Raw genomic sequence first — 16567 nt, 5'->3', positions numbered from 1 at the left:
CATGTACAACTGTTGGGGAGATAATAAACGGAAACTGAAAATTTCCCTTTTTTTCAAAGTAAAAGGGGCATTACTCTGCCAAAAATCATCGAACCATGACCAAATTCGAACTTGACCTGCACATTCCTTTTTCATATCCATATGTCAAATTTGAGTTGAATGTGTACAACTGTTGGGGAGATAATAAATGGAAACTGAAAATTTCCCTTTTTTTCAAAGTAAAAGGGGCATTACTCTGCCAAAAATCATCGAACCATGACCAAATTCAAACTTGACCAGTGGTGACACTGGGAAAAAGCCTAACTTATTTGGCTTATAAGAAGTCATCCAAAAGTTTTTTTGTTTTTTCTGCAGGCTTATATTGGCATAAAATTAGCCAGTCAAATTACTTTGAATAAACATGAAGTGGCTCTCTGTAAGTAAGCCACAAACACACCGGAAAGACAAGCCTGAAAAGCAGGTTAATGTGAGAAAACCTTGACGTGCATCGTTGCCAACTGACGTGAGTGTAAGAACTCATTCTAATCAATCACCATCTTTAATAAACAAACTGACCCTCTACTTCAAATATTTTTATAGAGTGATAATTAAAATTTTTTTTTAACAAAACAACATCAACGTCAAACTATACACGATAATTTCACTTAGAGATTTATATAAACGCACTTCCTGTTAATAAGATGTCAACCTCAGATTTAAACAAACAGGAGCAACGAACTCCACTTTTATCAGTACTTGATAAATGCAAGGTAGAAAAGCATAATTCTAAAATACAGCATGGCAGAATTATTTGTAAGTAAGTATTTCAAATTTGAAATGATACTCTGTGATGGTTTTTAGCAAATTAAGAAAATATGAAAAAGGGAGATAATTAAGCAAAAAAACATGTCAAGGTTATCTACCTTTTATTTTGATAATGAAAAAGTATTCCAAGTTTAAAGTGAATATCTTTAAATTATTTGTTAACAAGTAATTCAAATTTGAAATGATTTTCTGTGATCTACCTTTTATAAAAATGTATTTCAGTTTTGATAATGAACAAGTATTCCAAGTTTTAAGTGAATATCAGTGATAGTTTTTGAGAAATTAAAATTGTGAAAACATTAGCTAGATTAAATACAAGAGCAACCAGTGAACACATATGTTGCCCTGATGATAGCCATTTAAGCAGTAACTGTTGTATTGCGAGGTGATTGGACAGTTTGTTCTCTATATGCAATGGCTATTTAGTACGAGTACTCGTAGTATGTGGTAGCTATTGTCATAGGAGGAGATTTTGTATTATCAACAATGTTTGCTGCTACTAACAAAGCCCTACAGATGCACTGTTAAAACAAAAGCTCACTTTGTGCTCAGGTGAGCTAAAAAAAATAAATAATAATAACATCAAGGATATTTATACAAGAGGGCCATGATGACCTTGAACTCGCCTGTATATAGGCCCCTGGGCCAACACCAATTTTAAAACCAGGGGCTTTTATTTGAACAAACTTGGTAGACACCTATTAGAAGATGTTTCATGATAAATATCTAAGCTTTAGCTCTTTGGGTTTTTTATAAGAATATTTTTTAAGTTTTTACTATACACATATAAGGAAAAACAATGGCCCCCTGGGGCTGGGCCAATTTTTATCCCAGGGCTTTTATTTGAACAAACTTGGTAGACACTGACTAGATGATGTTTCATGCCAAATATTTAAGCTCTAGCACTTTCAGTTTTCTAAAAGATATTATAAGTTTTTTCTCTTCGATTGCCATGGCAACCAGATTTCTGCTTGGAATTAAATTCTTTGAACAGTTTCTAAAGTTGACTACCAAAGGAACATTCCTGTGAAGTTTGGATGAAACTGACTTTGCGGTTTATGAAGAGATGTCGTTTAAAGAAAAAAGTTTACGGAAGGATGCCAGACGAAAAGCGATCACAAAAGCTGACCATGTCACATTGTGACAGGTGAGCTAAAAAAGACTGCAATGTTGATTATAAACAACCTGTATGATTCTCGGAAAATGACAAGAAATTAACACAATACTGACCTTTACACATGTAACTTGTTGATTTTATTCTATCACTAAGCATACCAGCGGAAGTGTGGTCTTTATCAAAACTGAAATGATAAAAACATGAGCTATCTAACAAACAAAAGATTTGTATATTGAAAATGCCATAAATTTGGGTAATGGTTCATACCTGTCACCTTAGTGCAGTAACAGATTAACTCCTTACATAATTTAATAGGAGTTAACCCATTACTGCACTGAGAAGACGAATTATGCATACATATTAGGTCATTAGCAACATTTATAATTTCAGCAATTTTAAGAACCTGATAGGATCTGAACGCACAACAATCACTGGCAAGTATTTTTTATAATATCACAAGTATCAACCATTTGGCTACAATGAATTGATTGTATGAATTAAAGGCCCATAACGCCTAAAAATGCTTTCATTTTTATTTTTTAAAAGCTTTTTAATTTTGGTGTACTCTTATTGCATTCAAAATGTTGCTCATTGGCCAATCATTTGAACCATCTTTTTCATCTGTTGCCTTTTGGCAAAACAACAGTTATAGTTAATATGTATTTTGTATGAAAGTCAAAATACTACTTTGATTTTATTTTGCTACTTTTATGACAAATTATTTCAAACTTATGGCTACTTTCTTCTTGTAACAAGTATATCTTACATTCTCTAAAACCATTGTTTAAACATTTGCCCTTTCTAAAGAAGTTAACATTTATTTGTTTCTCAGGCATAATGTGCCTTTAATGGCAGGCATAATGTGCCTTTAATGATAGGCATAATAAGCCTTTAATGGCAGGCATAATGTGGCTTTAATGGCAGGCATAATGTACCTTTAATGGCAGGCATAATGTGCCTTTAATGGCATAAATAATGTGGCTTTAATTGCAGGCATAATGTGCCTTTAATGGCATGCATAACATGGCTTTAATGGCAGGCATAATGTGCCTATAATGGCAGGCATAATGTGCTATTAGCAAGCTTACCACATTGTCTCTTGTAGGTCTCGTACTTTCATTTTGTTTTTCATATGCTGAACCCAATCTGTCCACACAAAAAGAGGCTGGCCTGAAATAAAACATACATATTGCACAGGTTACATCATAGTTATAATTACATTGTAGATAAGTCTAGGAAATATCAACAAGGTGTCAATATTGTATGAAACTAGAACTCCGCGAGTTGGATGTGTCGCCTTGTGAACAATATTGTTTAGGAGAAATGGCCAGAATAAAAATGAAATTTAAAAATCAACAAAGGGCAATAACTCAAAAAATAAGAAATGCAGAGCAGCAGTTTCTGTGCACTGCACTTCTTATCAATAAGATCTATCATCCTATTAAGTTTCAAGTCTTAAGCTTTTATAATTTATGAGAAATGGCATGGACAAAAATAAAGTATGAAAATTAACAAAGGGCAATAACTCAAAAAATAAGAAATGCAGAGTACCAGTTCTTGGGCACTGCACTTCTTCTTAATGAGATCTATCATCCTATGAAGTTTCATGTCCATAGCTTTTATACTTTAGGAAAATTGGCCTGGACAAAAATAAAGTATGAAAATAAACAAAGGGCAATAACTCAAAAAAAAGAAATGCAGAGTACCAGTTCTTGTGCACTGCACTTCTTCTTAATGAGATCTATCATCCTATGAAGTTTCATGTCCATAGCTTTTATACTTTAGGAGAATTGGCCTGGACAAAAATAAAGTATGAAAATAAACAAAGGGCAATAACTCAAAAAAAAAAAGAAATGCAGAGTACCAGTTCTTGTGCACTGCACTTCTTCTTAATGAGATCTATCATCCTATGAAGTTTCAAGTCTAAAGCTTTTATACTTTAGGAGAAATGGCCTGGACAAAAATAAAGTATGAAAATAAACAAAGGGCAATAACTCAAAAAATAAGAAATGCAGAGTACCAGTTCTTGTGCACTGCACTTCTTCTTAATGAGATCTATCATCCTATGAAGTTTCAAGTCTATAGATTTTATACTTAAGGAGAAATGGCCCGGACAAAAATAAAGTATGAAAATTAACAAAGGGCAATAACTCTAAAAACAAGAGGGCAATGATGGCCCTGAGGATGCTCACCTGTATATAGGCCCCCAAAGCGGGGCCAGTTTAAACCCCAGGGCTTTTATTTGAACAAACTTGGAATTAAGACACCCATTAGAAGATGTTTCATGATGTTAAGTTTTTGCTATACACATATAAGGAAAAACAATGACCTTCCCCCCCCCCCCCCCGGCAGAGTTAATTTTAACCCAAGGGCTTTTATTTGAACAAACTTGGTAGACACCCATAAGAAGATGTTTCATGCTAAACATCTAAGCTCTAGCTATTTGGGTTTTTTAAAAGAAGATTTTTTAAGTTTTTGCTATACACATATAAGGAAATCAATGACCCCCGGGGCGGGGCCAATTTTGACCCCAGGGCTTTAATTTGAACAAACTTTGTAGACACTCACTTGAAGATGTTTCATGTTTAATATCTTAGCTCTAGCTCTTTGAGTTCTTTAAAAGAAGATTTTTTAAGTTTTTACTATATGCATATAGGGAAAATCAATGACCTCCCTGGTGCGGGGGCAATTTTGACCCCAGGGCTTTTATTTGAACAAACTTGGTAGACACTCACTAGAAGATGTTTCAGCTAAATATCTTAGCTCTAGCTCTTTGGGTTCTTTAAAAGAAGATTTTTTAAGTTTTTACTATATGCATATAAGGAAAATCAATGACCCCCTGGGGCGGGGCCAATTTTGACCTCAGGGCTTTTATTTGAACAAACTTGGTAGACACTCATTAGAAAATGTTTCATGCCAAATATCTAAGCTCTAGCTCTTTGGGTTCTTTAAAAGAAATTTTTTAAGTTTTTACTATATGCATATAGGGAAAATCAATGACCCCCTGGGGCAGGGCCAATTTTGACCCCAGGGCTTTTATTTGAACAAACTTGGTAGACACTCATTAGAAGATGTTTCATGCCAAATATCTAAGCTCTAGCTCTTTGGGTTCTTTAATAGAAGGTATTTAAAGTTTTTTCTTTCGGTTGCCATGGCAACCAGAGTTCTGCATGGAATTAAATTCTTTGAACAATTTTTTAAAGGTGACCACCAAAGGAACATTCCTGTGAAGTTTGGATGAAATTGGCTTAGTGTTTTATGAGGAGATGTCATTTGAAGCAAAAGTTTACGGATGGACGAGGGAGGGACGGACGCGGGATGAAAAGCGATCACAAAAGCTCACCCTGTCAGCTAATAAGAAATGCAGAGTACCAGTTCTTGTGCACTGCACTTCGGGTCATTATAAGAAGCATGCATACCAAGTTTGAAGTCAATCCGACTTATAAAGACTGACTTATGCTCTGGACAAGCTAAAAGGGGTCGCCGACAACGACGCCGACGCCGACAAAAGTAACCCCTATATGTCGCCTTTTTGAACGCGACACAAAAATTATCATTGATGTAACAAGAGTCATGAATCTATATTCCACTTGTATACAGTATATTCGTGGTTTTCCTTGGTGATGTTTAATAAGATACATGCATAAATTTAATTATGATAAACATGTATAATGTACATGTAAAAGACCATCTGCATGTTTCTGGGTTTTTTTTTTTATTTATTTCTGTTTTTTTTTTTTTAATTTAAACCACAAAAACATGTGAACAATGAGAATGTTGCAAACTTGTGGCATTTTATGCTCAAACTCAAATTTGTTTGAGATAACAAATAAAACAAGGGCAACATTGTGGCAATATACGCCCGTCACAGAAGCTTTTGACAGAGATGTGGGCATTATAGATATGCATATAGGAGATATGCTCTGGGCAATATCTGGATATATATATCATCTCTAGTGATTTTTTTATCTGAACTTTGACCCCTATGTGTGACCTTGACCTTAGCCGCAGGGACCTAAATTTTGCACGCGACACTCCGCCTCACAATAGTGAACATTTGTGCCAAGTTATATTGAAATCCCTCTATGCATGTAGAAGTTTTGCTCCGGACAAGCGTTTTTCAATGACCTCTAAGTGTGACCTTGACCTTTGACCTAGAGACCTGGTTCATGCACGGGACACAGCTTCTCATAGTGGTGAACATTTGTATGAAGTTTCATTAGAATCCCTCCATATGTGTAGGAGATATGCTCTGGACAAAATCTCTATATTTTATCATCTTTAGTGACCTTGACAATCATCTTTAGTGACCTTGACCTTGCATATATTAACCTAAATTACATGTTTCACACCAGTAGTCATGATAATGACCATTTGTGTTTCAATCCCTCAATAAATGATGACTAAATGGTCCCAATACACATTTTCATATTTTTATCTGAACTTTGACCCCTATGTGTGACCTTGACCTTGGCTGCAGGGACCTAAATTTTGCATGCGACACTCTGCCTCACAATAGTGAACATTTGTGCCAAGTTAAATTGAAATCTCTCTATGCATGTAAAAGTTTTGCTCCGGACAAATGTTTTTCAATGATCTCTGTCACCTTGATCTTGACCTCGAGGCCTGGTTCATGCGCGCCACACGACTTCTCATAGCGGTAAACATTTCTATGAAGTTTCATTAAAATTCTTCAATGGGTGTGGGAGAGGCAAGTGGTTTGAAGTCAGTGACCTTAAAAACTCAGCCAAGGACACCTAAATAACTTCAACATTTAATACTGAAATACTGAAATATATATGCATCCTGCACAATGTCTCCATGCTTGATAAATATTTGACCTATATATGCCAGAAGTGGTAAAATAAATCAAACACTTAAACCTAGTTCTAAACTTTAACTAAAAGGTAGCCATGACCTTAGGTCACATCAACAACTAAAGGTTATATCGACAGTTTGGTGTGAAAGGGTCGTAATTCCTTCTTTATTTGATATGAGTTCAACCCTTTTGCACCAAGCCCTCGATATAGTGACTTCCCAGCTTTACTGGTTTGCCACTCTCTTAAAAACAATGATGAAAGATAAATTCACAAAATATTTGCACATTAGACTTCTTACCATACTCAGCAAACTCCATCAGTTCCTTACTGTACTCTGATAATAACCTGTGTATAAAATAATAGTGATAAGTATTTTTATACCCTGTGATTTTGTCACTATACACCAAGAAGAAACAAGAACTGTCGGAGGACAGTGATGCTTGACTTTTCGAAAAAGTTGTCACAAGGGTGTTTCTTTGAGTATAATAATGCTAACCTATTATGAATACATAAAATTGTCCAAAAAGGTACAAAGCCTTGTTATTAAGACGCTTTATCGAGTAAATCACTGCTTTATTATTATGAATGCATAAAATTGTCCTAAAAAAGGTACAAACCCTTCAGTAGTTATGGAGATACCAGCTTACAAGCAAAAACTTTACCAAGAATTTAAAAGTCGAAAAAAGGGCATAATTATGCAAAAAGCGAATCAGAGTTATTGGACTCGTGCAAATCATGTCAGATAATCACAGAAAACAAGTTTGTGAAGTTTCAATCCATTCTCTTCAGTAGTAATGGAGATACCAGCTTACATGCAAAAACTTTACCACAGGGACGCTGACACTTTTTAATGGATGACTGCATTAGCTCGATTATTCTGCGAAAAGTCGAGCAAAAAACAAAACAAAATGGTGTTAAACTGCCAATAAACAATGGTTTAAAAAAAAACACACACACCAAAAAACGAATATCAAGTTTATTTACGCTGTTAAAATCAATTAATTTTTATAAAATGTAATAAGTACTCCCAGTATGAGTTATTCCTAGTACAAGTTATCATCTCAGACATTTTATTTAAAGATTTAAGTGATATTTCTGATAAGGTAAGCAGAAGCTTATCCAAGACTCCTAACAACAGTCTCTCATTTTTTCTTAAAAAAAAAAAATGCATTTAAAAATAACTTCATTTTTTGTTTGATTGGGCTAAATGTCTCGCCAACACAGTATAGGTCATATGGCGACTTTCCAGCTTTATGGGTGGACAAGGACCTGAGGTGTCCCTCTTTACATTATTTTAAGCATTAACAGGCATCTGAGTAGAACAACCAATGTTTTGTAAGCTAGCTGGATAGCTTTCTCACATGAAGAATCCAAAGACGTTAGCTTGGCTCGAACCTACAGTGATGAGAGGCAATTGGTTTGAAGTTGACACCTTAACCACTTAGCCATTGACACCCCTCTCTAAAAATAACATTAATATACAACCAATCCTATGATGCCATTTTTGAGAACTTATTTTCATAACAGCCAGCTGTGAAAAATACCCCCCCCCCCCCCCCCAAAAAAAACAAAACAAAACAAGAGCCGGTTGAACTGGGTGATGCTCCCCGAATAGGTTTTGGACACAGGAAGGTATATCTCTTGTAGTGTCAGAGTTATGTCACAGACAAATTTCAAAGTGTAAAAACAACCCAAATGTTGTGCACGACACATTGTCTCAATATGGTGATCATTTCTGTGAAATAGTTGTAACATAACGAAGTTATGGGCCAGACACGATTTTGCTGTAAGGTCATGCTGTGACCTTGACCTTCAAGGAAGCACCCCAAATGTTGCATATGAGACGTCTATTCAATATGGTGATCATTTCTAAGAAATAGTTGTTATATCCGGCTTCAAGTAACAAAGTTATGGGCCGGACACGATTTTGCAGCAAGGTCATGCTGTGACCTTGACCTTCAAGGTAGTGACCCAAATGTTGCGTGTGATACGTTGTCTCAATATGGTGATCATTTCTGTGAAATAGTTTTAAAATCCAACTTCAAATAACAAAGTTATGGGCCGGACACGAGTTTGCTGCAAGGTCATACTGTGACCTTGACCTTCAAGGTAGCGACCCAAATATTGCGCTCAACACATCGTCTCAATATGGTGATCATTTCTGTAAAATAGTTTTAAAATCCGACTTCAAATAACAAAGTTATGGGCCGGACACGATTTTGCTGCAAGGTCATGCTGTGACCTTGACCTTCAATGTAGCGACCCAAATGTTGCGCGCTACATGTCGTCTCAATATGGTGATCGTTTTAAAATCCGACTTTAAATAACAAAGTTATTGGCCGGACACGATTTTGCTGCAAGGTCATGCTGTGACCTTGAGCTTTAAGGTAGCGACCCAAATGTTGCGCGCGACACGTCGTCTCAATATGGTGATCATTTCTGTGAAATAGTTTTAAAATTCGACTTCAAATAACAAAGTTATGGGCCGGACACAAATTCGGGACGTACATTCGGACAACCTGACAGCTATATGCTCCCCCGAAATTATTCGGGGAGCATAAAAGAAAAACAACACAAAAACTTACATTTCATGGGTATCTGTCAGTCCAAATATCAACTTCATCAAGATCACAATATAGGCCATAGCTATGCCTTCCCAGAAGATTGTATACTTTTTATTGCTATTTGGTACATACTCTAGGTTAACTGGCATTAACCTCAGCAGATTCATAGCATATTCATGAAACTCCACTGCAAAAAACAAAGTATAAGCAAAACATGAAACTGAAATGAGCCGTGTCATGCCAAAACCAACACAATGGGTTTGAGACCAGCATGGATCCAGACCAGCCTGCGCATCCGCCCAGTCTGATCAGGATCCATGCTGTTCCCTATCAGTTTCTTTACTTGTCATATGGTTTGTAAGTGAACAGCATGGATCCTGATCAGACTGCGCGGATGCGCAGACTGGTCTGAATCCATGCTGATCGCAAAACCCATTATGTTGGTTTTGTCGTGACGCAGCTCAAATACTATTTGATAAGAGAAATTGTGGTCCTTTTGTCAATCATCTAAATAAAAATCGCAGGTCTTTTTCTGTTATGATTATTATCTAATAATTAAGGTAAACATAGGCATTTTAAATGCAAAAGTTTATTATTTTCTGAAGTGAGAATAGTAAATTCCCAATTATCATTCTACAATAATGTTGTTGACTTTATTAACAAGAACATGTTTTTAAACACAAATGCCTCCCGCTCAGATTCTTGTCAGTAATAAATTTTCTTAAAAAGTGTCACTCATTTACTCAGTTAGGGACGGTAAATTGCTAAAAAGATTGTAGACACATTTATATAAATTGACACAGTCATGACCTCTTCTTACTGTGAAAAATGTACGTTGGCATGTAACTGCTATTTGAATTGATGAAGTTAAAGAATATACCATTAAGAGTTATTCAAACATATTAATTTAAAAGGACCATTCAAGGTATGTTCCTTCCAAATATGAAAGATAATGGTAAAAAAAAATATATATAGCCATTACAAAAAAATGTAAAAAGTCTAACACAGGTGACCTTGTGACTCCTAATACTGGACCATCCAAGGAAAGTTCATTTCAAATGAGAAAAACATCTGTCAATAAATAAAGGCAATTTAAGCAAATGTGTAGAAATCAATTTTTGGTACCCTTGATCTTGATTTAGCACTGATTAGTAAAGTGTGTTAATTATGAAGCCATTGGTTCAGCTAGAACATAACATAAATCCAACTTGCCCATTAAGTTACCCTTATACAGACAGACAGATGGACAGACAGTTCAATTACAATTTAAGATTAAAATGAAACAAGAATTACAATGTACCTGGAAGGTCCATCAGTACTATATATTTATTTACAAGTTCCTGCAGAGGGAAGTCTGGGAATTTGCTCAAATCAATGTAGGAGGCAATTGTTCCAGCAGTTTGACGAATCTGTTGCAATGTCGGTGGTGAACCCTTAAAAAAAACAAATACGTTTTAAATCTTCTGTTTGGGTGGTGTTTTAACTCAAAGATTAGGGGGATGTCTGTTGTCAAGTGGTAAAGTTCATTCGCTTTAAACAACTTGCTTTAACTCAAGTGCCCATTTTTGCCTGAAACAATGCACGTAAGAATGCCTGAGGTATTCCTCCATCATTAAAGCTGGAAAGTTGCCATATGTCCTTTACATTGTTGGTGCACATAAAGACAAAAATAAACAAAGTAGTCTGAAGGACAGCTAAATCACCTTCCGCAGTGAACATGAATTTGTAATTCTTGACCTTAGTAAACCATGGCCTTGATGTTGTGCCATGCATATCATAAGCACATAGTCTCATGAATTGTGATTATTTGTGCCAAGTTAGTTAAAATCTTCCATAAAGTCAAAAAATTATGGAGAACATATAACCTTGACCTGGGGGTAGGAACCTCGATGTTCAGCTCTGCAGATTGTGTCATGGTGGGGATCATTAGTGCCAAGTAATTATAAAACCTTTGAATTGTCAATAAGTTATAGAGCTGACATGAAAAAATAGATGTTTTTACATTGGACTTTTGAGTGTGATCCTAACCTGAAGGGTTGTGACTTGATTATTGTGCTTTGCCAATGGTGTTACAATGGTGATCATTTCTTCAAAGTTATCTTAAAAACATTGCAGCGGTTTAAATGTCATGGACAGACAGGAAATGAAGACTTACTAACATTTGACCTGTAAGTGTGACCTTGACCTTGGGTAACCAATTCAATTATTGCCCTCTGCACATTGTCTCATAATGGTGATCACTTGTGGCAAGTTATTAAACAAGATGGCCATGATGGCCCTAGATGGCTCACCAAGCCCATGTTCAAACTCATCCGAGCTATTATAGACAAGCATTCTGACCAAGTTTGATGACAATTGAGTCAAAAATAAGACCACTAGAGAGTTAACAAGGTTTTTCTATTTTTAGCTCCTGTGACCTTGTTTTTTATCTGAGACAACCCATGTTCAAAATGATCTAAGCAATTTCATAAACAAGCATCCTGACCAAGTTTGATGACAATTGTGTCAAAAATGTGAACACCAGAGTGTTACAAGGTTTGTCCATATTTGGGCGGTGTGACCTAGTTTTTGACCCAAAGTGACTCATATTCGAACTTGACCTAAGAACTTTCAAAACAAATTTTCAGACTAATTTCCAGGATATTTGGATCAAAACAGTAGGCACTAAAGTGTTAACAAGACTTTTCTATTTTAAGCTCCTGTGACCTAGTTTTTCATCCCAGATGACCCATGTTTTAACTTATCCAAGCAATTACCTAGACAAGCATCCTGACCAAGTTTAATGACAAATGAGTCAAAAATGTGACCACCAGAGTGTTTACAAGGCTTTTCCATATTTGGGCAGTGTGACCTAGTTTTTGACCCCAAGTGACCCATATTCAAACTTGACCTAGAAATCATCAAAACAAACTTTCAGATCAAGTTCCAGCATATTTGGATCAAAACAGTAGCCACTAAAGTGTTAATAAGATTTTTCTATTTTTAGATCCTGTGACCTAGTTTTTCATCCAAGATGACCCATGTTAAACCTCATTCGAGCAATCACATAAACAAGCATCCTGACCAAGTTTGATGAAAATTGAGTCAAAATGTGACCACAAGAGTGTTTACAAGGTTTTTCTATTTTTAGCTTTAATCCGAGATAAAAACAGTAGCCACTAGAGTGTTAATAAGATTTTTATATTTTTAGATCCTATGACCTAGTTTTTCATCCAAGATGACCCATCTTCAAACTCATTTGAGCAATTACCTAGACAAGCATTCTGACCATGTTTGATGATAATCGAGGCAAAAATGTGACCGCTAGAGTGTTAACAAACAAGTGTGCATGGACGACGGACAGTCAACAATCATAAGCTAAAAATTTTTTCAGGGATTTAAAAGTTATGGAACCGACACAAATGTAGACTTTTAACATTTGACCTTTAAGTGTGACCTTGACCTTAGAGGTAGCAACCCAATTATTGCATTCTGCACATTGTCTCATTATGGTCATTACTTGGGCCAAGTTTTTTTTAAAAAAATTTCAGTGGTTTAATGGTCATGGAGTGGACACGAAATGTAGACTTTTATTATGAAATGAAGATTTTTTAACATTTGACCTTTAAGTGTGACCTTGACCTAAGGGGTAGCGACTCAATTATTGCGCTCTTCACATCATCTCATTATGGTGATCACTTGTGCCAAGTTATTTCAAAAAACTTTCAGCAGTTTAAAAGTTATGGAGCGCACACAAAATGTAGACTTTTAAACAATTGACCTTTTAAGTGTGACCTTGACCTTGGGGAGGGGGTAGTAACCCAGTTATTGTGCTCTGCACATTGTCTCATTATGGTGATCACTTGTGCCAAGTTATAGCGGTTTTAAAAGTTATGGAGCAGACACGAAAGTGCGTACAGATGGACTGACCACAATTGTATTAACCAAAACACAGTTCTACCACCACATCTACCACCGTATCATACCTGGGCAATCAGTCAAGCAGTTAACCAGCATTAGTTCACAAGGAACTGTTACTTCTGTACATGCAAGAGCAGAGGTACAATGAAAATGATCATAGAAAATATTTCATGATCAATCACAACGAAAGTAACCTGCACAATCCGGGAATCAAACCTGGGTCGCTGTCGCTGGGTTCACAGTCCAACACTCTACCTATTGAGCTAACCAGATGGTCTGTAATGTTGGAAGTCGCCATGTGACCTTTAAGTCAGTATGACTTACAAAGTAAACATAAAAAACGTCATTTGATGTTGATATAGTGTCCTGCCTTTCAAAGCATCATTATTACTTTATTATACAGTGTAACTTCCGAATTCCGGAACTTCTAAAATCATCAAACTTCTGAAATTTGAACATTTTTCAGGGTCCCAAAATTAATCCTTCTGTTTTCCATGTAATAAATACCTCTAAATTATGGAACGTCTAAATTCTGAATTCCGAATGACTTTCTGGTAAAATTTGAGTTATATCAATTCAAATTTCCTTCCAAAAATCGGAAATTGAAAAAGTTGTGAAGTTATATTATCCTCAAGATTGTAATACCTTCAAAAAGTCGGTATCTTCCAATTAGCAGAAACCATTTATCTTGACACCTATTAAAGTCACAAGTGAAAATTAAGAAACGGGGAAGTATAATGTAAATAACAAACCTTATAGGTTAATGGCTGGTATTTCATGAACTATACCAAATAAGTAACATTATGTTATTGTATCAACAAATTCAGTTAAAGGTAAAAATGAAATATAATATAGATATAAACTTTTTCTATAATCCTATAATTTGGCCATTTTATAAACTTAAACAGCTTTCATAGACCTTTCATTATGTCTATTTAAACAACAGATGTTTAATGTTTTTACTTGTTCAGATAATTTCAAATTTCTGAATTACGGAAACTTCTCTATTCAGAACTTTTTGGCTAGTCCAACAGGTGTCTGGTTTTCAGAAGTTACACTGTATATACTATGTACATTAAATAGGTAAATTTAACATACATATGACAAAACTGGAAACTTACATAGTCAAAATTGCTATTGAAACCACTGTCATTGAACCCTGGATTACCAATTTTGCAATTTTACCTTTATTTTCTAAATTTTGTTTTGAAAAACCTTTATTTTTATCATATGAATTTAACGCGTTCAAAAAAACAAAAACGGTGTTCAAAACATTTTCAAATGTTGTTTCTTATATAAAAAAAAATGATATGACTTTGATTAACACCTTTTGTTCTGAATATGAGATTCCCAACCTGCTTTTAATAAATTATCACCTTGTTTGATATCCAGGAATGTGTTAAGTGAAAAACAAAAAACAATTTCAAATAAGAGATTTCTTAGCCCCCACACTTATATTATACAAGAAATGAATGTATTCCTTGATAAGAATGATAATATGTAAACAGATCAACGGACTGTTGGTTTTTATGTCATACAATCGCAGCGAGTATACATGTAATCGCAAATCGGCGACTTTCAAACTTTACTGAAGGAGGAAAACCTCTGGTTTCTCATTCATGCATTATTTTAGGTACCACCAACGATCCATAAGCTTAAGCTGGATAGCTTCTTCTCATGGAAGAATCTAAAGTCATTTTCTATACAAAGAATGTTAATGATAAAGAAACAAGTACAAATATTTTCTTATATTCCTAAACTTCCCAATTATTTAAAAAAGCATCCCTGAATGAATGACAAAAATATGACTAGACAGTAGATTCATCTATCTATCAATGTACTATCCTGACATCCAAGTACATTTTTTTAATGTAACATTCAATTTTCTTCTTGTAAAACAAACATATGTGCATGACAAGTTTTCTTAGTGTGTGACAAAATTACACCCAGGTAAAAAAAAAAATCCATAAAATCCATCCAAAAATGACAGAATTGTTGCACTTTTATGAAAAGTCTTCTTTGATGTCAGTGTGATCTTATAAGGATCTTACAACTGCTACCGGTAAAGATCGGAATATCTAGCTCAAGGGTAACTGTTTATGGTGGTTACGAGGCTGAGCCGAGTTTCTGTTAAACAGTTAGATACCCAAGAGCTAAATATTCCCGTATGTACCGGTAGCTGGTGTTTGCTTTCTTTTCTTGCATAATTTTATAACATATTCATCATATTTCAGAAATAAATTGCGAAAACTTATACTTTCATGTTGTTCTTTTTTCTCATACTACAGTATGAATTTACAAATTCATTCATAATGGCAAAATGAGGTCATTCTAAGAACGCAATTCCTTCATAAAAGATGCGTGGTATTGACGTCATTTAAAGCATGTGAACTTTCTTACAACGGGTGGGTGTAAAAGACAGGTTTTCCTAGCACTGGTGTAAACAGATAATCCTATCTGATATGCAAGAATTGACCTACTAACCTGGGTTTTGTGCACAATACACTGTCTCCATTGGTGCACATTTTTACAAAGTAATTTAAAAATCCATCCACTTGTGAGAAAGTTATTGACCGGACACAAATGTTGATGGATGGGACAAGAGTAGGGCTGTCACTGAATATAGCAATATCGATATATCATCGATATTCATCGTTCGATACAATATCGATACACACTTTCAAATATCGATACAAGCTAAAATCTATTTATATCTGTTAGTGAATATATCTTCTATTTTGCATAATAAGAGAAGTCACTTTTTCCCAGTTTTCTTGGCTAATTTGAACTTTAAATGTCAGTGACAAAAATAACAGAAAAAACAAACTTTTGTTAGTTTGCAATATTTGTAATGTCTATTACAAGCATGCATAACACCATGATCCTAATTTAAAACACAAATTTTCATTGCATCTACTGACAGCCCTAGACAAGAGACAGACCAACACTGCACAACTATATGCAGGGTATGGTAAATAAATGGATAAGCATTTCTAACTTCTTTGTACATTTGTTGCTACCCTGATAAACAAAAGAATAAGATTCTTGGTGAGGATATCAGGTCATATTTATCAAATTAAGGTCATATTTCTCATATACCTTTGTGTATTAACGATTTAACTCCTATTAAATTACATAAGGAATTAACCTGTTACTGACACAGGTGACAAATGATTTCCTATTTATAGTAACCTATATAATTGATCATATCCATCTGGTTACCAAGAGACATACGGTTGATGAAATATTTGCTGGCTAATATGTTCTTAATTTCTATAAACTGGTGAAAATCATGAATACTTGTTACGTTGTGACTTTTTTTCCATTTATACAGAATAAACTACAGCTGTCATAGGAGTGAT

The 16567-nt window shown here is 35.0% G+C and overlaps 1 protein-coding gene across 1 annotated transcript in view; it reads right to left on the bottom strand.

Annotated features, from left to right (window-relative positions):
* LOC132725199 (TATA box-binding protein-associated factor RNA polymerase I subunit B-like) overlaps positions 1-16567 on the bottom strand; it is a 64134-nt gene that overhangs the window by 3232 nt on the left and 44335 nt on the right. The window contains exons 8-12 of the mRNA XM_060710287.1: positions 10606-10738; positions 9327-9492; positions 7040-7086; positions 3010-3091; positions 2035-2105 (exon numbers count right to left, since the gene is read on the bottom strand). Of these exons, the coding sequence (XP_060566270.1) occupies positions 2035-2105; positions 3010-3091; positions 7040-7086; positions 9327-9492; positions 10606-10738 (499 nt within the window). The remainder of the gene's footprint in view (positions 1-2034; positions 2106-3009; positions 3092-7039; positions 7087-9326; positions 9493-10605; positions 10739-16567) is intronic.

Source organism: Ruditapes philippinarum, unplaced genomic scaffold, assembly GCF_026571515.1.
Source record: "Ruditapes philippinarum isolate M1 unplaced genomic scaffold, ASM2657151v2 ctg1010_1_1_1_1, whole genome shotgun sequence".
NCBI lineage: Eukaryota > Metazoa > Mollusca > Bivalvia > Venerida > Veneridae > Ruditapes > Ruditapes philippinarum.
This window is presented reverse-complemented; position numbering and strand designations above follow the sequence as displayed.